Source organism: Pseudopipra pipra, chromosome 10 (genome assembly GCF_036250125.1).
Source record: "Pseudopipra pipra isolate bDixPip1 chromosome 10, bDixPip1.hap1, whole genome shotgun sequence".
NCBI classification, from domain to species: Eukaryota; Metazoa; Chordata; class Aves; order Passeriformes; family Pipridae; genus Pseudopipra; species Pseudopipra pipra.
Genome location: NC_087558.1, coordinates 3,087,409 through 3,111,922, shown reverse-complemented (window position 1 = coordinate 3,111,922; position 24,514 = coordinate 3,087,409). Strand labels below are relative to the sequence as shown.

Sequence of the window (24,514 nt, the reverse complement as noted above, 5' to 3'; positions counted from 1 at the left end):
TCACCCAGCTGGAATCTGGAAGGAATATCCTGAGCTTTATTTAGCTGGTGAAGGTGTAAGAAAGCCTGGCTGCAAAGGTCCTTCTATGGTTTCTGTCAGCTAAAGGCTGTGCCAGCTGGATCCTGCAGGTTTCCTCAAGGATCAGCAGAAGGAATAATATTTACCTTCGATATAACTTGCAAAGCAGTTTCCTTTTGCTGTGGCTCAGGGGCACTTTATGGTCACTGGATTATGGACTCGTGTGTGGGAGCTGGGAGTGAGAGCTGAGCACAACAGGATTTAATGAACTTCCCAGAACCGGCTGCTTAATAAATGTAGTTTGAAGGGTTCAAATCTCCACCTCTCCCAGACTTGTAGTGCTCACCATAGGAGTCCTTCCATTCACTACTGTGGGATTTGATGTCACAAAATTAGGATTTTTACACCTTGTTAAGGAACAAGTAAATGAGAAGGGTTTAATTACTTAGATTTTCAGAAACTGGTTACTATATTCTCACAAAAATTCACTTCTAAAAAAACCAATTTATTTTAAATATGACCTTTTTTTTTTTATTTTCTTTCCAAGTTCCACAGTTCTTCATAGTGCCACAGGCACAGAGGCCTTGGGAACACTGATGACAAAGGCTCCAAGGAAATTTAGTTTATGAAACAGATAATCAGGGACACTTTCCAATCACCCAGTATTGCACATGCTGACAATACCCCTATCTGAGTTGTTACCTTCCAGTGTGATAGTTTTTAAAGTTTAGTTGTTATTGTTGCTATTATTGCTATTATTAGTAGTAATATTGTTATTATTATTCTATAATACTTATAATTATAATAATAATTTCAGTTGATAGATTAGATTGCTGCTGTCTGTCCCATCAGTCTAAGAAGATAAAGGCCTTAAGAGAGTTTTATAAAATAAAAAATAAAGTGTGGCAGTGCATTTGTACAGAGGGTCCATCAGTTCAATAAAAAAAAGATGTTTCATGATTAGCTGATATTAAGGAGTACTCTGAAGGGCCCCTTAATTAAATTAAAACTAGCAAGTTAACTTTTTATGCAGTATCATGTATAAAGAGCACCAACTGGTAGCAGCAGTGACATTAAAACCAACATAACTCCCCCTTGCTCGTTATTCCAAATGGGCCACCCATAAACTTTGAATAATGAACTGAAAAGTGCCCTTGTCATCTTTTTTTTCTTTTTGCTTTTGCATTTTTTAATAGCAAACAGCCTCGAAGTGTACAATTTAATGTAAAATATTTTGGCATAATGTAAAGATTTTATCCAGGGAGACCCATCGAGTCATTTTGATGGGTGGCAGAAGATGAGCTGAGTGGCTTGGGAAAAGGTCCTGGATAACTCTCTGAATTAAAAAAAAAAGCTAAGAGTAAGTTCATTATACTGAACCATGGATATATTGACCCAATTGATGGTGATACTGCATCAGGTGCAGTCTGCATATTCACACAGAGAGAGCTTTCCAGATTTATACAGCCCTCAGTCTCTGAATGGAGATTTTATGCAGGAACTGGAGCTTCTGGGGATGTTTTACAGTTAATGGTTTGGGTTTGTTTTTTTTTTACAGATATTTCTTCATCCTTTCCCTGGCTAACTTTTTTTAGGAAAGTTTCCAGGGAACGTTCATTTTCTTTGTTGCAGGAGGTAGGACAGCTCCTCAGGTTAAGGACTTTGAGCCTTCAACCTCACAGCCCTCTCTGGTGTCTACTTATCAGTGAGTCAGCTGAAACCAATAGCCTGGTATGAAGAACCCAGTAATAAGACAAACTCTTTGAGGGTTTGAGAAGACTCAACCAGTAGTTAACAGTAAAACCTGCTCTTCTTTTTAATGGGACTGGGTTGGAATTATCTGTTAAGCTCCCAGTTGTGCCATCCAAGCAAAGCCCAACACAAACATGTGCCCTGTGGGGACCAAGTCACCATCCAAAATTGATATTAATCTGGCAGTTGTTGTGTTGCATTGGGAAGGTGAACACAGGTATAAATTTTACACATCATGGCCTTTAGAAATTATGGGATACATCTGGATAAGTTTGCCTGGCTAATGCCAAAAACACCTCCCAGCCCTCAGCACAGCCTGGTGCTCCTCATCAGCATTCCTGCTAGTTAGGAGGGTCCTTCTCTCCATGGGGAATAGAAGGGAAAGTAACAAAATGTTTTCTTCCAGACTGTGTGTGGGGAAAAACAAACAAATAAAAAACCTAACCAAACAAAACCAAACAAAAAACAGAAAGAAAAAGAAAGGAAAAAAGGAAAAGAGAAAAGAAGGGAAGGGAAGGGAAGGGAAGGGAAGGGAAGGGAAGGGAAGGGAAGGGAAGGGAAGGGAAGGGAAGGGAAGGGAAGGGAAGGGAAGGGAAGGGAAGGGAAGGGAAGGGAAAAGAGAAAAGGTTCATCTATTCGGTTTAGACCTTTGAGATCACCATCATTACCCCAGCACTGCCAGTGTCCCCAAGAGCCACATCTACATGCCTTTTAAATCCCTCCAGGGATGGTGCAGACACATATAGGCGTGTCCATATGGTGCAGAAACGTGCAGAAACACCCCTTGCTCCCAGAGCTTCCTTCGGGGTGAAACATTTCCAACGTGCTTCTTGTTTGATGCCCAGCTGACTGTTTCCATCATTTTTAAAGGTGTTGTAATGCAGCTGCAGAAATCCTGCAAGAGATGGGGTTACTGCTGCTGTTGCAGCTCCAAGGCCATTCCCCCTCCCAGTTATGTGGTGCTCATGGTAACACACCATAAAACACCATCCCATAAAAACCTGCTGATTGCCAGCGCTGCCCGACAGCTACAAGGAATCACAAAAGATCATAAAAAATGATTCACATTCGCTCTCTCCTTCCTTTAAAATCAGCTGGTTAAAAGAAAAAGGGCCAAGTTGAAAATAAGCATCAGCAGTTCCAACCAGGCTGAAGCCAATACAGTCACATCTAGGAAGGGGCAGGTCTGCATTTGATTTCCAGGTGAAATTAGTGCATGAGGCTTCACAGGGAGCAATCCCTCCACCAACAGCTCCAGCCAGGCAGAGCTAATATTTGTCAGGCTGGAGGAAGGGGCTGCACCAGGGACTGGAGGTAAAAGTGTGTTCCAGCTTCTGAATTTATTGGTGGGTTTGGGTTGGTCTAATCCAGCAGCTAAAATGATGGGCAGGTTGGTTTTCTTGTGCTCTGGGGAAATGCACAACATGTTAACCAGTTCTGTTCACAAATAGAGCAGCTAAAGAGGAGTATGGTAAAAGCTTGGGACCATCTGAGATATCATGTGCTACACTTGGTTTACAATACTCATCCTAAAACAGCCTAAAAACTTTTTCAGGAGAGTTAGCAGAGAAAATTTTTCTTTGTGGACTATATCAAAATATAAGTTAAAAGTACAAAAGAACAACCTGTTTTAAATGATGGAATGTACTCTATGAATTCTCGCTCTGCTATTCAGAGCTCACTCACAAAATAAAGTGGATATTTCCCAAGTACTTTATAACATGAATTTTTACCAAAAAAAAAAGTCAGATGATGAATTACATATTTTTGTGTATCTGTGTGATAGACCATCTGTAAAAGGAATGTTATCTGAATATAAATAAATATGCAGTGAGCTAGGGTTGTATTTCAGGCTATATTGATCACATTAATGAGAATGGTAATGTATGTATGTTTATTATGATTAACAGAACCGTGTTCATGTTGCATTTTCCATTTGAATGAAATTAACTTTCTCCTTCTGAAGTTGCTGAAGACGAACATTAAATGCAGAGAAATGATCAGTGAATAAGCTCCTGTAAAACCCTTTTCACTTCTATGTCAAATCTAATATACTTACTATAAATTAATCTTGAAAATTAAGTGTTATTGACGGTTGTGGACATAAATACTCAAAGGGGGACGAACCTGATCTTTGTAACAACAAGTGCAGCCAAGCAACTTCCACTGGGCACAAGATTAAATAATGGTCATGAATTTCAATAACAGCACACGTGAGTTTGAGGGTAGAACACGAGAGCAGCTTTACTGGAGACTGAGCCCACAAAGACACTCTGGTTTTCCAGTTAATGAGAAAATAAGTTTGGCTGCCCTAAAGACAAAATAATTAACTGTAAATGAGCTGCTGTATCACTATCAGAGTAGAGAGAGTCCAGCTATAACTTCAGGGCATATGCAAAGGAAAAAAAAATCTGAAATAGTGAGACAAATTCTGTTCACATCAGAATTTAAACACAGGTGGTTTGAGTTTGTTTTGGTCTTTTTTTTTTTCTTCTCTCTACCTCTCGCATTTCTTCTCTGGGAGCAATTCAAATAATTGTGTTTCTTAATTGCCTTAAGACTTGCTCCTGTAAACAGGAAAAACTGTGCAGAAAAGGAACCAGCTTCTTTCTAAAATATTGAGTGAAGCTCATATTCCTGGTGTAGTTGAAGATATCCCTGCTCATTGCAGGGGGTTGGGCTAAATGACCTTCAAAGATCCCTTGCAACCCAAATCATTTGATCATTTTCTCCAAACAAAATGAAGGTTTTCCCTGCCTAGTGCTTGTAGATCTGGAGAGAGGTCCAAGAAGGATGATTTGACAAGGCAGATGCAGAAGATAAAAGTTCTCCCTGAAGCTGCACGATCCAAACACTGTCAGGACACATCTTCAGGCCCCAGTGTCAGCACAGAGAGGGCAAAACAGGAAGGTAGTAAAGCAGAGATGGCTAAGGAGTACCAGAAGATGAAAAAACAGAGGTCTGAGGAACTGATAAAGACGATAAGATGGAGATTTCCATGGAAATCAAACTTATTTTTGTCAGAAGAAACAAGTTCCTGTGATGTATCAGCAAAGATTGTCCATCCAAACACAGATGGACAGAAGTTTGTGCAGTGTTTTGGATTCCTGCTCACTAAGGATATTCTCACCATACTTTTTACTTTTCTATATGAATATTATTAAACTCAGAATTTGGTGCAAAGAACAGGGAATTTTATAGCCTATTCTGGGCACTGCAATTCTCATCATGAAGTTATTAGCAAGAAGGAATGAAAGCAATTGTGAGGGAACAATGAGGTTATAATCATAACTTGTTCTTCCCCGTTCAAAATTATGCTCCTGTGATCTCCATTTTGCTCTGACTGGGAGCTGCTTTTTAACTTGGGAAATTTTCAATAATGAAGCTAAGAAGGAAATTACTGGACATTTCTCTGAGCCATAAACTTCCTGGAAATGCAGAGGGAATGGCATAATCAGCAGGTTCATGGATTTCAAAGTGCTGTGTTCATCTGACAGTTCTTTCAATCACTTTTTAGTAAAATACATCTGTAGCCATTGAGCCATTGTGTAATCCCCCCACACACCTGGAAATTATAATGTGGGATGTCATGATTTATTTCATAGCATAAAAGCTGTTAAATGAATACTGACAGCACCATTAGTGTTCTGATCTTGAACTGAAGTGCAAGTCAGCTCTGCTTAAGTCATCATTCTCATGAGCCACAAATAAATGTGCAGCTTAAAAAGGTGCTGCAGGTTAATCAGAGCTGAATTAGTCACGAAAAATTCATAAAGAAGGGAGCAATTGAGGAAATGACACGCTGAGGCTCTTACCCCAACATAGTTTCTCTAAGCAGCCAGTGCCAAAGACTCCAGAATATTAAAATCTGGTCTGAAAACTTGGTTAATTCTGAGTTAACTGGGAGATGTTGATATTACTTCAGCAGCTGCATCTTGTGCTTTGACTGCTCCCACCTGCACCTGGCACCTCAATTTCCACCTTTGGCAAGCAGAAACCAAAAATGGGCTCCACACACCCTGGACTCCCCTTTGCCTGCTGCCTTCTGGTGAAAAATAAAGCAGAGAGAACCAAATTAACTTAGCTAATAATGTTCCTAATTGATCCCACCAAGAATCATCAGTTACTGTTGTTCTGCCCTAAATCCCAGGTTCCTCAATATCAGCTTCTAGAAAAGAGGATGGCTCCTTCTGCTTACACTGGAATGAGATGTTTAGTTTCTATTCCTAACCTCTTCTGAGCTAATGGTGATTTGTGACTGTTTGAAGTACTTATCTACTTCTTTTTCTGAAAATCATGTTCTGTCTCATTTGTTCCTTAATGCAAAACTCTTGTTGTTCTACATATTTAAACCATTTTTTTCCCTCATTTAGTACTGTCTTTTTTGGAGGTAAAAAACTGGATGCCTGGCCCTAGAACTTCATGAATTCTGTTGTTTGATAAATATTTATCAAACTAGTTTAGCACCAACAGCTGTGATCCTTTAACATGCAGAGCTTGTTTTATAGAGGGTCAAGCACTCTGTACCTCTTCCCAATTTCCAGAAGATTTCAAATTGTTCCCATTTGACACTCTACTAACAGGGCTCAACATAATTCAAGGAGGAACAGTTCTGCTTAACGAGGGATAATTGTTTTCTCTTCAAGTTTAGACATTATTTGTGGCTTTACTTGCATGTTTATCCCAGTTATTTAGTCCAATGTATTTAAAGGGATCAGCAACCTTCAAATTGAATCATAAACCACTCAACCTCCCAGACTTGTGGCTTGGCTTGTTCTTGAGTAATCCACAAAAATTTATATCTTCTGTGAGAATTTCCAAATTCACCAAGTAGTTTGTATATGGTCATTTATTAACTTTTTCCCTTAGATGAACCCAGAACACCTAAAAAGGGGAATATAAATATATTTTTTTCAAATGAGACTAAATCACATTTACCTTCCTTTTCCCCCCTGTTACTTAACAGTTATTTCAGTTTAAATGTGTTAGTTTGGATTTACCAGTAAATCCAAACTAACACATTTAAACTGAAATAACTGTTAAGTAAGACCAAATAATGCTGCACTGGTGTGCTGAGGTGATTTCTCATTCCAAATGAAGTGTTTCTTTTCTCATTTAGGGCTCCTAATGGGACCCTGATTAATGGAATAAGATGGCCAGCCTTCACCAGCAATGAACAGAAATATTTGACACTAAACACCAGCACTCCAGAGATCCTGACAAAACTCCGTGCTCAGCAGTGTCGATTCTGGAAATATTTTTTCCCCAAAGTCCTGGAAATGACAGGTAAAAAAATCTTTTATGCATGCTTTTATGTGAAACTTTTATGCAAGGATATTAGTGTGATGCTTGAGTTCAAATCTTTGTGTTATTTGTAGCTGAGGTGTTCAGGTATTGGATAAAACTGTCCATGATGAGGATCCCAGGACGTGCCCTGTGCTTCTCTCCAGAGGTCACCACCCTGTTTGGTGTTAGGACAAAAACTGGGGACAAACCAAGGCCCAGGACTTTGTGATGTGGAGTTTCTCTGGCCCAAAATGCAGATGCAGCCACAATGTGAGGCATTAAAAGTGCTGCAAATCCCTGTTCTCAAGGGAAGAGCCTTGGTGCTGCCAGGCTCTGGGTTCCTGGATGCTGGAGAAGGCAGGAAAAACAGTGTTTAAGGAGGGACTTTTGGAAGCTTTAGATGTTCTGTATAAACTTCTTGTGTCTAAGGTTGTTATATTTGGATTATATTATCTATTATTTATGGGATTCTATTATTATGCAGCTAATCCACAGAGGATATTAAGTGTGTTGCTGCTGCCAAGAGGGGATTCTGGTTTCCATCTCACGTGAGAGCCTCGTGTTTTATTTCTGGAGTGTCAGCCATTGATGACAAACAGACACTGCAAGATCTGCCTAAACCAAACAACTGATTTGTACCTGACCCTGTATAAAATGGGGGTTTGAGATTTCACTACTTGGAAAAGTATAAGGAGCTATGTGAAACTCTAAGTCCAGTTGAACAGGGAGAACTCAAACTTTTAGCAGGCAAACATCACCATTTTCACAAAGCCCAGCAAACAGACCAAGCCTCTGTGCTTTGGATTTCAAAAAGGAATTGATTTTATAAAGTGATTTTGCAGCTCTGGAACCACATTCTGCAGTTTGACTGGGGGAAAGTCTCGTTTCAGAAATAAGATACACGTTTAAAATGTTAATTAGTAATTTAAAATCTTCCTGTAAGGCTCAGTTTGAGTGCTAGTCTTAAAAATATGCGAAGTCTTAAAAATATGTAAACTGTCACGGTGCACAGATGATTCCTTCTGAAATAATTTATTCCTTCCTCATTTGAGTCTATGACTGTATTATGGCTCAACTTTTATCCCCTCTCAGTTCAACAGATGTTTTTCAATTAAATCAGGAGAAGCAAAATCAGTAGGTAAAATGAATAATTTATGAGCCTCACTCTGTGATTTTAAAATCACAGTGTACCAAATTACAGATGGATTTTGGGGAGGATTCAAAGACTCTGACAAGTCGTTTGTGCTGAGCCAGGAGAACTGAACTGTTTTCCGTGTTTTTTTGAACCTGGCTGGGAATCCCTGTGGAAAAATGTGTATCCTACAAATGGGCTGAGCACAACCAAGTGCTCTGGGGTGGAGCAGGAGGGAGAACATCCCCGGGCAGAGACCAACCCTAGAGTGGCTTTGCATGGTCCCGTGGTGGGAGGGATGACAAAGCAACACCCAGGATCTGCCAGGAGACAGAAACACATCACTTTTGCCATAATCAGTGATTTACAACATAAATTTACAGCATCCAATTACAAGAAATTCATGAGAATATTCTCAGGAAAAATGAAAAGAATCATCGTGTCTGGATCCTAATGTAGAGCTGAGACAGGAATGTTGTTGAGGTAGCACTGTTTTGTCATGTGTCTACATCTGGCAGTCCTTGAAATATTGTAAATATAAAAACATAGTATTTCCATTATGATCCCTATACAATGTTATAGCATCCTGACAAAAAAAAAATCTCTTTATAAGTCTGCTTAAGACCATGATATAATACTTTATATTGCAATAATTCTCCTCACTGAAATATTGTTTTGCATTTCTTTTCTCCTCTTATGCCCAAAGGACAGTGAATCCCATAAATATATGTATTTTCTCATTTTCTGAGGGTGTCTCTTTTCTATTACTCCTTCCATTGCAATAGTCTTAGAAAAAGGTTGCTTTAACACGAGGTGATGTAAGACAACAGAGAAGAAGAAGTAAGGAGATTTTATGTTATCATTATTACAAGTTCAAGTAGGGTTCAGGTAGGTAGAATTCTATCAGGCAGAACCCAAAGAGGACAACAAAAGCACATTATTTTACAGAAATTGCAATGATTTCTCAGTGTAAAGGGATCAGGATGTGCTTGGTAGCCACTTGTTTAGTTCCTGACCCATCCAAGCACAAGCCTTGCCACCCTTGAGATCTTTTCAGCTTTTAATGACCAGCTCCAAACATGTCCTGCATCTGAACAAGCCTGTTCCCATCACAGGCTGGGCAAGACAAGTTCCTCGAGGTAGTTAAAATATATGAGAGAGGAAAATATTTAGCCCCTGCCATCTTTATGGTTAAATAATTTACATTTTCCTCAAGCAACTGAATCAGATACATTAAAAAAAAAATCACGGTTACGGGTTAGAAAAATTAATAAGGAAAGAATAAACCTCACACAGTAACACAAGAGTAACAGCCACATATAAAACATGGCCTTGATCTCTCTAGAGAACTTTGTATGGTTTTGGAAGATTTCTCAATGTCTTCTCCTTGAGTTTCAACACTCAAACCTATCATTGGGTCAGAGCTCTCAGTTTTGTGCCTCACTTGGTAACAATCACCAGATAAGTAAACTGGCCCTAGACCTGCCTCACATGAGCTCTAAATTCCAAGTAGACACAGTTTCCACTGGGATTTTAACCCCATTTTGAAGGCACTGGGCACACCCTCCATCCCCCTCAGCCCCAGCCAAGCTGGGAGCACTCAGATTTAATGTTCCATTGGAGGGTGAGAGCACTGGGACGAGCCCCAGAAGTTTTGCTGGTGACTGGTTCTACAAGAAATACACTGGAGGGACAGTAAACACTAAGTGACTTTTAAGTAGCTTTTAGAGCAATCATATGTTAATTATAAAAGCATCTATGTTAGTCTCTACCTCCTCAACACAATCTTTAATGCATCTAGAGCCCTAGTTATTTATATATGCCTGCTTCCTCTTGATTATAGAAAGCTGCAGGCAGCCAAGCTTTCCATTACTGGTCCATTACTATTTTAGTGTGCCTAATACATATTTTTCTATTTTTTATATATATATTACTGCATCATGTATCATCTATAGAGAAATCAAAGTAGGTGCCATAAATACATTAAGTTTTAAAACCACCCTAAAAAGATTTCAGATGTGGAGGCAGAGAAATTTCAACCTCTTGGCCAGTGAGTAACAAAAATAATTGTGTTTGCTGTGATCCTCCAAGCAGTGTCTGGATTCTGCAGAGCTAAACACTCAGGGGAGTAAGAATATTGAAAATTTGGCTAAATAGAACATTCATCCTCACAATTAGTTTTAAATTTCCACAGAATTGTGAACTAGTCAGAAGTCACCTCACCAATACTACAGCACCTATTGATAGAGTAAAATTTACTCTTTGCACCTATGGGCAGTGTGTTTCTGTACCTTAACAATCTGATTTCTTTCTGACTCCAGTACCTTCCAACCCGTGTCATTGGAAAGATCCCAGCCTTTACAATAATTCCTCTCCCAGAGAGCTCTGCTGATGTTTGGAAGAAGAAAAACAATAAAGAAAGAAATCTGAAGTTCTTAAACATACAAGTGAAAATGAATATATGGTTGGGGTTAACAAAGTTTTGATGTTCAGAGAGTGTGATTTAAAGAATCAGAGAATCACAGGGGGTTGGAAAGGGGCCTCTGGAGATCCTCCAGTCTCAAGGCAGGGTCACAAGAACACTGAATAGAGATACTAGAATGTAGATCCTATTTGTTTTCTCCTTCCTGGACGTTTGTGAAACTCTCACCACGAGAATCTACAGCACAAACCTGCAGCATTTATCACACTAATGAATCAGGAAGTTTTAAAGTACCTTTAATTATGAGCTCTTGAGGACACAAAAATTAATCCTAACTTGTCATCCCTTATTAATTCTATTATATCATAACAGCTACATGGCCTTTGTCCCAATCTAAATGTTAATACACAAAAATACATTGAAGATTAGCACTTTATTGGCACATCCAGCAGCTCAAAGGACTGTGTGGTGATAAATGTCACTTTGCTGCAATGCCATGAAAAGGCTGCATGGAGGGATAGGAAATGCAGTGTCTGCACTGCTGAGGAATCCAAGAACCCTTGGATTATTAGGAACAGTGTGCCAACAGGTCCAAGGCAGTGATTCTGCCCCTGGACTCAGCGCTGGTGAGGCCACCCCTGGAGTGCTGTGTCCAGTTCTGGGCCCTCAGCTCAGGAAGGACATGGAGGGGCTGGAGCAGGTCCAGAGAAGAGCAACGAGGCTGGGGAAGGGACTGGAGCACAAGTGGTGTGAGGGAGGGAGCTGGGGCTGTTCAGCCTGGAGAAGAGGAGGCTCAGGGGAGACCTCCTCACTCTCTGCAACTCCCTGACAGGAGGGGGGAGCCAGGGGAGGGTTGGTCTCTTTTCCCAGGCAACTATCAGCAAGACAAGAGGGCTGGGTCTTAAGCTGCACCAGGGGAGGTTTAGGTTGGATATTAGGAAGAATTTCTTTCCAGAGGAGGTAATCAGCCATTGGAATGGGCTGCCCAGGGAAGTGGTGGATTCTCCATCCCTGGAGATGTTTAAGGACAGACTGGATGTGGCATCAGTGCCATGGGCTGGGAACCACAGCGGGGTTGGATCAAGGGATGGACTTGATGATCTTGGAGGTCCCTTCCAACCCAGCTGATTCTATGATTCTATGACTGGGACCTTTCAGAGCTCTGACTCGTTGCCTGCAGAATCTCCCCTTCTCTCCTTGTCGGCTTCGCTGAGCTTTGCGTTGGGCTAACGAGAATTACTCCAAAGTTTGGGTGGCCTAAATGACTGCAGGGAGCAGAATCCCCCCTGGGGGTTGTTAGTGGCCCCCCTGACAGTTCAGCCCAGAGCAGTCACCCAGAGCTCTGAGCTGTAATTATGGGTCAGCTCGAATTCTCTAATCTTTTCCTGCTCTGCCTCCCAGCTGTCAGCTCATCTAAGTCATGGGTGGTTGCCTCAAAGAGATTGATGATGTTGGTGATAATGGGATGCATTGACTTGTGACTTCAATTTGGATCTTATCACTGGAAAAAAAAAAAAAAAAAAAGAAAAAAAAAAAGCAAACAAATTGGAATCCAAGTTCTTATTTCAGTGTTTTCCTTCCCCCTTTTGTCTTTTAGATTCATAATGGTGGCTACTCTCAATTTTTTGGTGCCTGCTTTCTCTAGCTGTCTCCTTTCTTCACCATAATCTCTAAGAAGCACAGAAATGCCTCATAATTTATACCCTACAACAGTGACTTTTAATTCAAGATGTGTCTATGGTAGAGATATTCCAGTTTCTAAAGTCTGGGTAGACTTCAAGCACTCTACACCTGAATAATTAAAGAAGGAACTGGTCTTTTTTAAATTCATAAGTGGAGGCTTTACCTGGATAAATAAAACTGGATACCCAAAATCAAGAATAAGATAAGAAATATGATTTAGGTATTTTTCTCCAAATAATATTAACACAGCTTCATACACTAAATTACCAATCCATTTGACTTAACATGGAAAATTTGGCTTTACCTGAGACCCTGCCTACATCTTTAAATTAAAAAATGTTTAAAGGAGAGTTCTTAGAATCAGGAAAGCACAATGATGTGTGTGTCTTCTCCCCATAGTTCTGAGTCATGTGTTACCAGCACTTACAAATCCTCTCTGAGTTAATGGCAACTGTAGCCTGAAGAAAAAAAAATTTAAAAATATCTGAATTTTTCTTTGATCTCTGATATAACCAAGCTTATTTACAACTTTGAACTGAGGGAGAAGAGTGTGGTTAATTTTTTAACGATTTTTTCCCATAGTTGTTCTCCACACTTTCCCTTTTGAACAATGTAGAAGCACAGAACTTTCCCAAGAAAAAGTCTCTTGGTTTTATTTCTTGTCTCACTAAAACCAAGAAGCAATGTAAATCTCATTTCAAACTCTCATTAAATTGCCATCTGGATTTCCAGACCAAAAAGGTTTGGAAATGTTGAGCTAAACTGCAGATAAGCAACCAAATTACTGGATGCTTCTCCAGACTAAATCTCTGATTCAGTTAACTCTCTTTCCTGAATATTTTCTCTACTGATGTGTAAAACACAAAAGTATTTCATTTTCCCATCACCAGCTACACTTACAGTGCTGGCAGATCATAAAAAAGGGGGAAAGGGTGTATTTATGGAGGGAAAGGGCTGGTGCTCCACTGCAGCAGAAGAACATAAAGTCAGAAGAGCATAAAGAAACCATGGAACTGTTCTCTCCAGAACACAATTACCAAGTTTTTTTGGAAGCCAGCTATGGCAACAGGGACACCCAGACAGCCAGGTCCAGAATGAATAAAGCATTCAGAGATCATCAGTGGTTTATAAACTTTTCCCTAAAGTCCACAACTGCTACAAACTAATGAGCCCCAGGGTGTGACACAGCCCTCATGTGTTACCTTTGATATCCTTGTTGTATGGGCTGTTCCTGAGAGGTCACTTCATTTCCCTGGAGGGTTAATTACTTTTGGGGGCTGGAGAGAGTGATCCTGGTCTGTAAAACACTCTGAGAACCTTGTGAAATGATGTACTTTTATTACTCTTCTCATCCTCACCCTCTGCTCTGATGCTCATAACAAATTTAGCAATAAATATTGCCTTGGGACACGGGATTAGTCAGCAAATGCTTTATAGGCTGGGATGAAACAGGAAAGAGAAGATGGTTTCATGTTGACATAGTTCACATTTCACAGCTCCTCCAAACCTGGGCCCTTTTTGCTTTTAACTCAGGGATTTATTCTAGGGGAGGGTGAAATCCTGGCCATCTATTGGATTCCATTCAAACTAATGGCAATTGCCTGGAATAAAGCTGTGATTTCATTCTATCTTTACAAGCATCTACCTCATTTTACATATTGTAGTCTTTAGGGTATGGAGTTCTCACTGCAGAGTATATTGAAGCAAAGGAATATTTTGAGGACTAAAAAAATAAAAAAGTGGGTTTAAAATGATGAATTTGATGGACAGAAGTACTATCCAAAAGCCACAAGCCCATAAATAAGTATATTTATTGCCCTGCAATGTTCCAGAATGATATCTTTGCAGTTCTTTCTTCCTGAAGTAAAGACAAAGCATTAATCACTGAATTTTCAGTCATTCCAGGTTTAAGAAAACAAGCAAAGGACCAGCCTATAATGTATTTGGAGCAGATGACATTGATAATCAAAATTATTTTTCAATTAGCATACAAAGAGATTCAAATTTAGATTAATGTAACCCATTTCATGTTTTACAGGAAATATTGATGAAGCAGAACGAGAGTGGAAAGCAGGATTCCATCGCTGGAACAATTACATGTCAGACTGGAAAAATCAATTTAATGATTACACCAGCAAGAAGGAGCTGTGCAAGCTCTAATTAATATGTTTACCCTTTCCAGTGTGTCCATAGAACTGTTCATCAGGCAAATATCCAGGTAGCTTTGTACCACTTCTGGAATTAAATGTGTTCTGCAGATTAAAAAACAATGTTACAGATATAATTTTGATTCCTCAGATCTTTCATTTAGATTTTACCTCCTATCTCAATAAACAGTGTATGGCATCTGCACCCTTTGAAGCTTCACTGGGTTAAATAGGACTATAAAGTCTGAAGATTAATGATGTACATGTTATTATAAATATTAGCTACTTAGATTCACACTTCAAAGAAACAATGTAATCTGTTAGAGGAAAATGGATTTTTTTTTTTAATAGAAATAGCAGTGGTTTACAGTGTTACCATGCAAAACACAGCTGAGTTTGATCTTTAACTGAAACACCACCACACTTAAATCTTCTTTCAGACATAACTGAATTGCCATAAGCATAAAGGTACAATAACTTTGCTGGACACACAAAATGATATTTGTTTGTTGGACAAAAAAGTTTTAGGGCTGCCATTAGAGCGTGAATCACTTCCTTCATGGCCAGATTTGTGGGACAGAGCCACAGTGGGAGAGGATTCAAACTGTGTATTGAAAACCTAAATCATCAGCGAGTGCTGGGGTGAAACAAGGCAGAAAACCAAACACCTCTGCTTCCCCCATCCTCGTTTTTCAAGGAGTGAGGAACTACAGACTCACAAGTGATGAACTCAGAGCTTTTTGTTGCTCAGGCACCCTCTGACTTCACCTGGTCAAAGTCTCTCCTGTGGAGATAAGCTCCAATCATGACATTTTTTGTCCACTGAGTTGCCTCCTCGTCGAGGGACAGCCCCGTGGAACACGACAGACAAGTCTCTGCACTTGCAGAACAGGTGGTGGCAGGTTCAGAGAATCACAGAACGTGGTGCTGAGTTCAAAGGGACCCACAAGAACCCACAAGGATCGAGTCCAACCCCTGGCCCTGCACAGGAACATCCCCACGGATCACAGGAAGAAAATTGTCCAAATACTTCACCCAAATGGTTCATCAAGAGCCAGACACGACAGCCGTGCTCAGCCAGGAGTGGAACCTTGCCAAAAACTGCTCTTGGAGAGGGTTGGGAAGGGCATCACTGCAGAGGAACGTTGTGCCCTTGGTGGGAAGGACCCAGCTCTGAGCTCTACCTGCCACCTCCCAGACCCCTTTCTGCCTACCTGAGCTGAACCTATTAGAAGTTTCTGAAAAAAAAAAACCACCCTTGGATAATTCGCTTTCCTACTTCTCTGCTTCTGTGATGATGGGGCTGGAATTTTTATGCCTGAATAACACCTTAATTGGCTGCTTTTCACTGGCCCAACTGGGAAGAATAAATGCCAAAAATTTGATGAACGTAAGTAGTATGTAAAAGCAACAAGGCATCTCATAAATAAATTATCCTGGAGCTCTCTGTAAATGCAATAACATCTCAGTGCATCTATTTTCTGTTCTGGTGATTGCAAGCTTTTACAAAATGCCTCTTTGGATTGAGTAGAGTGAAGAGATCCAGATAATGAACAGAGAGTGTTCTCTTTCTGGCAATCAGTTTGACCACACAGGATCCTTGCACTGAGAGGATTTATTTATACAGAAAGGCCAAGTTCTGCAAGAGATGATGACTTATCATCTGTTCAATTATTTCCAAGAGAACACAATTATTTCCTGACTACATTATGGGAAACCACCTTTTAGCACAGGATTTCAAAGGCTGCAGTCAGAGCTCCACAACGAAAAAAAAAATCTGATTTTTGAACAAGCTGATCAAACCTTAAAATTACCTGGGATTAAAAAGTGCTTTTAATGCAGCCCTACATGTTTATAGCACAGATAAGTAGCTCATTACATATATTAGCATAGTTACTGCTATTAATAATGGCATGGAGAGCTGTGTCAGTCTATAGTGCATTGGGTATTTATTGAATATTCTTGGTGCTGGTGATGAGCTGCTGAAAATAAACACAGGAGGATGAACTTTCTGTCCATCACTGAGCAGTTCTGGCACTGCCCATTTTATTTCTGGACTTCATAGATTTGTTGGGTGCTGATCTGTCACAATGAGCACTGACAGCACCAGCAGCACATTTAAAAGCATCATTTGTTTCTTTTGATACCCTTTTCTTAGATATATTTCCCCATCCATCTGTCTGATCAGCCTAATCAATGAGGAGAAAAATATCTGAGCCAATTAAGATGTAAAACAACCTTTGGAAAGGACAGGTGGAGAAGCAGTTCATAAAATATTTTGCTGGGAAGGTATCCTTTTTTTGAATAAAACAAAGGTTAAACCACTTTTTGAGATGCGGTTTTACTGATTTGCTGGGTGTGAGTTGGTGGCTTTTTATTTATTCGCATGCTGGGAAATAATATCTCCATTTATCATCCATATGGAATCACTACATCATGTATATATTCATGTCTCACACATACAAAAAAGGAAAGCCTTAAGTACCTGGATGTAAATGGTTAAGGTAACAAAGAAGAAAAAGAAAAACCTGTGTCACTGATAATATTAGAGGGATATTAGAGGGATGTCTCACTCAGGCCTCACTGAAGATATGATGTTGCCAATTATGTTTTATTTTCACTCATAAGAGCCAAAACCCACAAGTTTTTCTGTGAAACCAGAGAAAATATGTTGATTCTTTCTTACCATTCTTGATATCCAAAGCAAGGATTCTGAATTTAGTCACGGAGTTGCTGAAAGGTTATAATAAAATGAACTGCAGTGCCAACAAAAATGTTGGCATTAACCCAATTGTCGTTAGGTTTATAATCTATACCAGCACACTGGTTAAATGACAGACACTTCACACATATTTTAGAAGGGACTGAAGTCAGATATTTCCCAGCAAAACCGTTCAATAAAACCACCATTTTTAATTTTTTTTTTTCATTTTAAATGTTTTGTCTGAAGGAATTTGGGTTAGATAAGCTGTCAGTAGAGCTAAGAATTATTTGAGTGAAATCCCATCTGTTCTGCTGCTGGAGAGAGTTGGGATGTTCACAGTACTTTGTCTAGAGCCAGTCAACTTGGACCAACCAATATTGAAGTTTTTTCTCCTTGAACAGGGGCCTTCAGGCACCAAAAGTCATGTCTGGTACAACTAAGGCCTTCCCAAGGTTTCCAGGCATCCTCCCAACTGCAGATTTGACACTCACAGCTTGGATTTTTGGGGTGGGTGCTCAGGCCTTGCTGTCCTAAACCTTGGCCCTCGCTCCAAGTTTATCACACTGATAAAGCCAAATTTCTGTTGAAGTGGAAGTCTGCTTTTTGGCCTTTTTTGGTCACTAGAGGTTATTTATACAGCAGAGATTAGTGCACTATAAACACAGAGACAGACGTGCCCAGTTTAGGTCTTCACGAACAGACAACTCGTCTCTGTCAGCTCCCAGCTGGAAAAGTATCTTTGCAACATAAGGAATCTAACCCTTTTTTTAATATAATTATTACTTTAATTAGAGTGCTGGAGAGAAAATTACCTCAGTTTACAAAAAAACCTGATGGAGGCCCTTCTAATGTGCCTTTCCCAACAGACCATCAGCAGGTGACTGGGCCCATTTTCGAGTGCAGATCCCACATGGATTGATCCGAACGTGGCACTAACAGAGGAGAGATGTATATTTGTCTCTGTCAACATCATAATGTCGTGGTTTTGGGCTTAATTATGGTTTATCATTTCTACTGGCTCAGCACCAGTTCTGCAACATCAGCAGCAGCTATTTAGGGGCCATAACAAACGTCACTGTGCTTGAGTTACACCTGCAGCGTGTCCAGCTCATGAAGAACAGCCTGAGCTCTCACTGCCAAGTGCCAGCCTGGCCACAGAATCCTCTTGTCCTTCCTTTCCCCTCCAGCTGGGGGGCAAAATTTAATAAGGGGGAAGATAAACCTCAAAAAACAACCCCCTCAAAAAAAAACCAAGAAGGGAGTTAAAAAAAAAAAAAAAAAACCCACAACAAAATAAATGCATGGGGGAAATAAATATAAGGGGAAAAAGTGGTTAAGATCCAAAGGGAAAAATTAAAAAAACAAACAAACAAGGAAGGGGTGGGAAAAAAAATCACGAGTAAAAAAAAATGAAAGGGCAAAAAAATAGTTTAAAATGTCTGAGGGAGAGAATTAAGGAAATGAACAAACAGGGAGAGGAATAAAAAAAAAATTAAAGAAAAAAAACAAAGGGGGTAATGGAATAAAACCCAAAAACTGAGGGGAGAGCAGAAAATAAGGAGGGGAAAAAACTAAAAAAGGAGAAGACTCCCCACAACTCCTGCTGTCCCAGAATGAACAATTGAAGGGTTTAGTAGCATACACAGAGATACTGAGTATCCCAATGTCTCCATTCCAGTAACTCCAGCCAAAAATCCTCCCACTGAATTGCCAAATAAGTTTAGGAATTTGACAGTGATTCAGAATACGGGGTTAGGAATGAGACAGGCAGGTCTGGCTCGGGCTTGGGGCTGTATGGAAAGTGCTGGTGCCAGCTGACCACTCTCTCCCTGCCTTTTCTCTTCCAGTCCACGGAATTATAGGCATTTGCCAAAAACTCCCTGCCCTTGGCCAGCCAGGGAGCCCAAAGCCCAGCACCTGTGTAAGGGATCTGTGCAGCTGGGAATGTTCCCCACGGCTGCTCCAGCTGGAGTACGTGCCACAAACGTGTTGATTTACTCTGGGTGGATTAGGAGCAAGAATCTATAAGGGGAAAAAAAAGCTTCCTGGCTGAATTACAAGTACTTCTCTCTTTCTCCTTGCTCTGTTTTTCTTTAGCCTCATTTATCTATGGCTCTAGGTGGGTTTTCCATTGCTAAGTGATTGCTGTTGGATGAGGGGGAAGAAATTTAATTTAAAAAAGAAAATCTTTAGCAAAATAGACAATTTTAAGTATTTGCATACTGGAACTTTGGGATCTATAACAGGAATTTGGCAACTGTGTGCACAGTTATTAACAACCATGGTAATAACAGATATTTATTCACCTTGACTCTGTTCTGTGAGCTGGGGGGGACCACACCATGTGTCTCTCAGGGAATATGCATCCATGCACACACACACATATCCATGGAAATATAGGGTCCCAACCTTCCCTCTCAGGGAATATGCATCCATGCACACATATATCCATGGAAATATAGGGTCCCAACTATCCCAGCAACATGAAGATGGAAGCTTAATGTTCCACTTTGAAAACACAAACCCGGTATCTTTTTGGTCTTTACTGAAGAATAAAACACTCACAAGACTTCCTGACATAAATCAACACCTCAGCCAAGTTAGTCATTCACAGTTAAAAGTTCAAAAGCTTTTCCTCGGATTTCAGTCGCTTCAGGAGCAAGTTTTATGAACAAACATAATTAGGCATTTTGAAATGCTTGGTAAGACAAGATAATTCCTTCCTGACCCCTGCAGAAATCTCAGAGCCCGAGCACTGATTATCCTGTTTTAGCAGGGAAAACTTCCAGTGCTTTGTTGATAAACCAGATTAGTTGCACTCATAAAAAACTTTAACTCATAGACTTAATGACTGCAAAGCACTGATGTGAATCCACAATTAGTGCAGGTGTGAAGTTTTGAGAGGCTTTTAATTGGATTGCAGGTGAGATTAAATAAGGCTTGGAGGCAAGAAGTGCTGGCCTAGGGAGGGAGGGTTTAGTCACATAATGATTTCAGTTAGTTTAGGGAGAATTAGAAGGGAAAATGAAGCTTAATTCCAACACAATAGTGAACAATTAAAGAGTTTTCTTCCTCTCAGTTGAGGACACTTACAGAGGCTGTGTGTGGGGTTTGTCTTTTGGGATTTATTGAATCTGGCCATTGCATATATATCACTTTTGAAAAATACTGTAGTTCTTTTCAGGGATCTGGAGGTAGCCAGGTAATTATTGCTGTGTTAAAGCATTGCTATATTAAAACTGAAAATTGTCTATTCCTTCCAAATCCATATATTTGCCTGGAAAAGAACAGCACCTTCTGCTATTTTCAGTTCTGCTTCAAGATATTCCATGGCTGCAGGAGCTGATGTTTAGAACCATCTACAAATAGTGTGGAGGGTCCCTTCAGTTTGGGAGTGCTGGGGTTAATTTCTTTAATTCATAAAGTATTCAGAAGTCCTCAGTTAGACTGAGTAGTGGTAAAAGTGTGGAGGCAGAAAGGAGTTATCACCACACCTCTCAATCTTCCAAATTAAATTCCCTCTTGCAGCATTTCTAATCACTCCAGGGCACCTCATCATCCTCTCTCTATTAGAGCCTGTGCAGCACCACTTCTGACAAAATACATACATTTCAACTGAGTTTTAAGCCTGCTCTTATTTCACCATCTCATATGTGAGACAATTAGGGTATTAATGCAGAAAAAGCAGCAAAAGATGTGACTGATCATTTATCAAGAGTTGTTTAGAAAGTAATTCACAGGGACCTTATTTAGCACTGAGGAGTAGCTGAAATTACACATCCAAAATGATACTTCTGAAATATTAAACTTTTCTCACTCACTAATTACAGAGATATCAATTTTATAGATACTGTTACAGTCACTAAATTACATCAGTCATTCAATAACCTTAACCGTGTCTCATTTTTCCTGACTTAAAACAGATATATTTATATTTTTTTCTTAAAATTGGGAGTTATAACTGCAGAAAATAAAAAGCATTGCTTTGTTATCTTTCAATATATATTGTATCTAGACATTCATCCCATTTCATGTTTCATTTTCAGGACTACAGTGATGAGCATAGTTAGAACTTTCCCCAACTCTGTTTTTAACAAGATTGTAATCCTGTAGCAGGGATAATTTTGATTGCAAAAATTATTATTACAAACCAAACCCTCAATTTCATACAGACACACTCACCATTGCCTCCATTCCATAAAACTTCCATATCCATCTATCTTTGGGAGTGACCCAGCACTCCCACTTTTAGACAATTGGGTGACTTTCAGTTAATGAAAATTTTTTCGTTGCCTTCAGCAGAAGCACAAAAGCTCCTTTGAGTGAAATTTTCAATCTTCTCTATCACTTAATAATCTGGGAGATATTTTCTATATATGAAAAAAAATTCCACGCCTCAGAACATCCTTTTTTCCCCACAGATTTCTCTTAATGATGAGCTAAATGGGAGAACAAAGCTGTGAACAAATTGTATTTATCTACTCCTCTTTGTGGAGAAAAATCCACCAGGTTCTAACTACAGATGCCATTTAATTTACATATTCCATTCCATGTTTCTATATCTTCCTAGTGAATGGACTCTGAAAAATGGAAGCAGAAACCAAAATCATCCTGAAAAAACTGGTGGTGATCTCAGCCACCTGAGGGTCCTCTGCTATTTTATCAAAGCTCTCAACAGTTTAGTTTCATTGTACCACAGATCTGATTGTAATTTCTGTTGATACCACAACAAGCCAAGTCACTGAAAACCACACTTTTATTTCTCTGTTCAAAGGAAGGGTCTGAATTCCTTCTATTTCCATGGATATTCCTGTTAAAAACTCCTAAAATCTAGATTATTGTTAGTGCACTCTGGCTCTAAAATGAATTCATGGCATTTGACATTCATAACTTCACATTTATAGTAGCAGATTAGTCCATTAAAAACCTTCTTCATAATGGTTCTATCAAAGCACACATTGCCTAAAGCAATACAATTATTGGTCAATAATTCCTCTTTAGCTGTCTCCATTACTATCATTTTAGTTCAACATTTGGCTTCCTACCCTTTGATCTGCTAATTATCTTTGTGCCCTCTGATCCTCTTTACAATTCCCTGGCAATTTGATCCATTAATTACAGTGCCCATATTCCATATTTTCTGCAGAATGTGCATCTTTTCTGACCCTCCTCACCTTTCTTCATACAAAAACTTGCCATCTTTCTGTAGAGTGTATCTACTTCAGTATAAATGTATATATTGATAGAAAATACTATAATTAAAAGTATCTTTACATTTCCTTTGCAATCCTTTGGGCTTCATGAAAGTGTCTTAATAATTTGTCATAGACTTAAAATTTGATGGGAATGGGCACTCTGGTAAAATCTTTTGACTCCACCTTCAACGAACATAAACAATTAGATTTTTCCAATATTAATAAATATAGAATATATTTTCATCCTGGAGACTCTATTAAACAATTTCTGCTTTATTTTTTATATATATTGTAAAAAAGTATCTTCTTATATAAGGCTTTTCTCGCTTTATGAGCACATGGCTCATGAATTACTGAATTTTCTGCAGGGCCAATTTCCTTGTGCCTTCTAAGCCAGATGTAGACTTTCAGTGCAACCCAAATATATTCTGGAGTGGCAGAATTTTGGGAAGATAAACTCAGGCTGTTTACTTGTACAATCCAAAAATGATGGTGCTGTGGAAGGGGGGCATTTTTGAGACTGGGGAGCAAAAGTTTGGCAGTTGGAGCAGAACCTCAGTGTTTGAAAACTGGATTTCATGAATTAACTGTGATCAGGAAATCCTGTAAGAATTGAAAACAGTCTCTGACATTCTTGGATCTCCCCAAAGTTTGTGAAAAGAAGGACAGGCTCATTTAAACCTCTGGTCTCTCATGTTACTTGTAGGTGTTGTGGGAATTCTTCTGTTAATATTTACCCACCTTTTGAACCTCAGAACAAGCAGATTTAATTCCCAACTAAAGGCTTGGGAAATCTCCATCGACAAAGAACAGCAAAACACACTCTGCAATTCTAATTTTATTCAGTTTTTATGTGGCACTTGGTTTCAAACCCTCACTTAGTCCTTTGGCCAAAGTTACCAGCTGTTTGAAGTAATGGCTTTGTGGTGTGTCCACTCAGATTAACTCAACAACTTCTCATTCCAGAGAAACCTCTGCAGAGTGGCCAAATAATGATCATTAATGCAACATTTTTCTTTCTGACATCATTTCTGCTTGAAAAATGATTGATCGGACACTTCTTTTCTTGTATAAATAATCTTTGTTTATTTTAACAGAGAGAATTCATTTTGGTTTCTCTGGTGTAAAAGAAAAAAATTCCCATTTCTGTGCATCCAATTCTTTTAAATCAGATAATTCATATAAATATGGGGATTCCAGGGGCCAAATGTATCTTGCAGAGCAGATACTTCTTCCACATTCCCAAGGAAAATCTCCTAAGGAATAACATCCTTCTTGCACAATTTCAAAGCAAAAGTGTGCTCATTGAATATAGCCCTGTCTAATCATATTGACTTATTCCTCCTTTTTTTTTTTTCCCTTTTAGACCTACCTGATAGCATATAATTTACCATTTTTCACATTAGTTCTTAAATAGCTCACACTTCCTTGCATCACGAGGCACCGAACAGCTTTTCAGTGCTCTGATTGTTCAATTGTCTGAATATTTCCTGACACACAGAAGAGAAGCACAAGATGAGCTCGGAATACCTTGAAATACAGGAGGCCATTTCAGCGGAACCGAGGCAAGTAATGGAGAATTTGTGAAATAAAATATAAAGGAATGAGTTGTGGTTTGCAATAAATACATGCTGGGCTCCAAGGGTATTTCTGTTTGAATTATGGAGCTTCTCCTTTGCTGTTTGGGAATCAGGGCTGGTCTGCTTGACTTCACTTTATAGTCCCCCAGCCAGGGATCTCAGCAGCTTCTGAGACACGGAGTAATTCAATGCTACGGGGAGAAGTTTGGTTCACTGATGGATGGCAGAGCTCAGATGTGCCAAACAGAGCCAGAGGTGGCCAGAACTGCTGACACTGTGGTTTTAAGTCCCTTCCACCTGCTTTATGAAGGAAAACTTTTTGCTGCTTCCTGTGGTGGAACTCGGTCCCATCAAACATTCCAACCAGAGACGCAACATCTCCCCCGACCGCGTTCAACAGCCCCTGAAATTCAGACCTGGGTTTGTGACTAACCTGAAAAGTGCAGTAGTAAAAGAGGAAACTCGTTTATCAAGAAAATCTTCAAAGAGCAGAACCATTCCCCCTAATCAAAAAGCCTTTTTTATTTTCTGTGTGTGAGAATAACACTTCTCCTTGTCAATATACAGATTATTAAAATCCAGCAAGATAAATAAT

At 39.5% G+C, this 24,514-nt stretch overlaps 1 protein-coding gene and 1 long non-coding RNA gene across 3 annotated transcripts in view; both read left to right on the top strand.

The window, feature by feature from the left end:
- BCHE (butyrylcholinesterase) overlaps positions 1 to 16,764 on the top strand; it is a 48,089-nt gene extending 31,325 nt beyond the window's left edge. For both annotated transcript variants that reach the window (XM_064665782.1, XM_064665783.1), the window contains exons 3-4: positions 6,890 to 7,056; positions 14,332 to 16,764. In XM_064665782.1, coding sequence (XP_064521852.1) covers positions 6,890 to 7,056; positions 14,332 to 14,453 — 289 coding nt within the window. In that variant the 3' untranslated portion in view covers positions 14,454 to 16,764. The remainder of the gene's footprint in view (positions 1 to 6,889; positions 7,057 to 14,331) is intronic.
- LOC135419436 (uncharacterized) overlaps positions 1 to 24,514 on the top strand; it is a 522,870-nt gene that overhangs the window by 378,925 nt on the left and 119,431 nt on the right. The gene's annotated exons all lie outside the window — the stretch shown is intronic.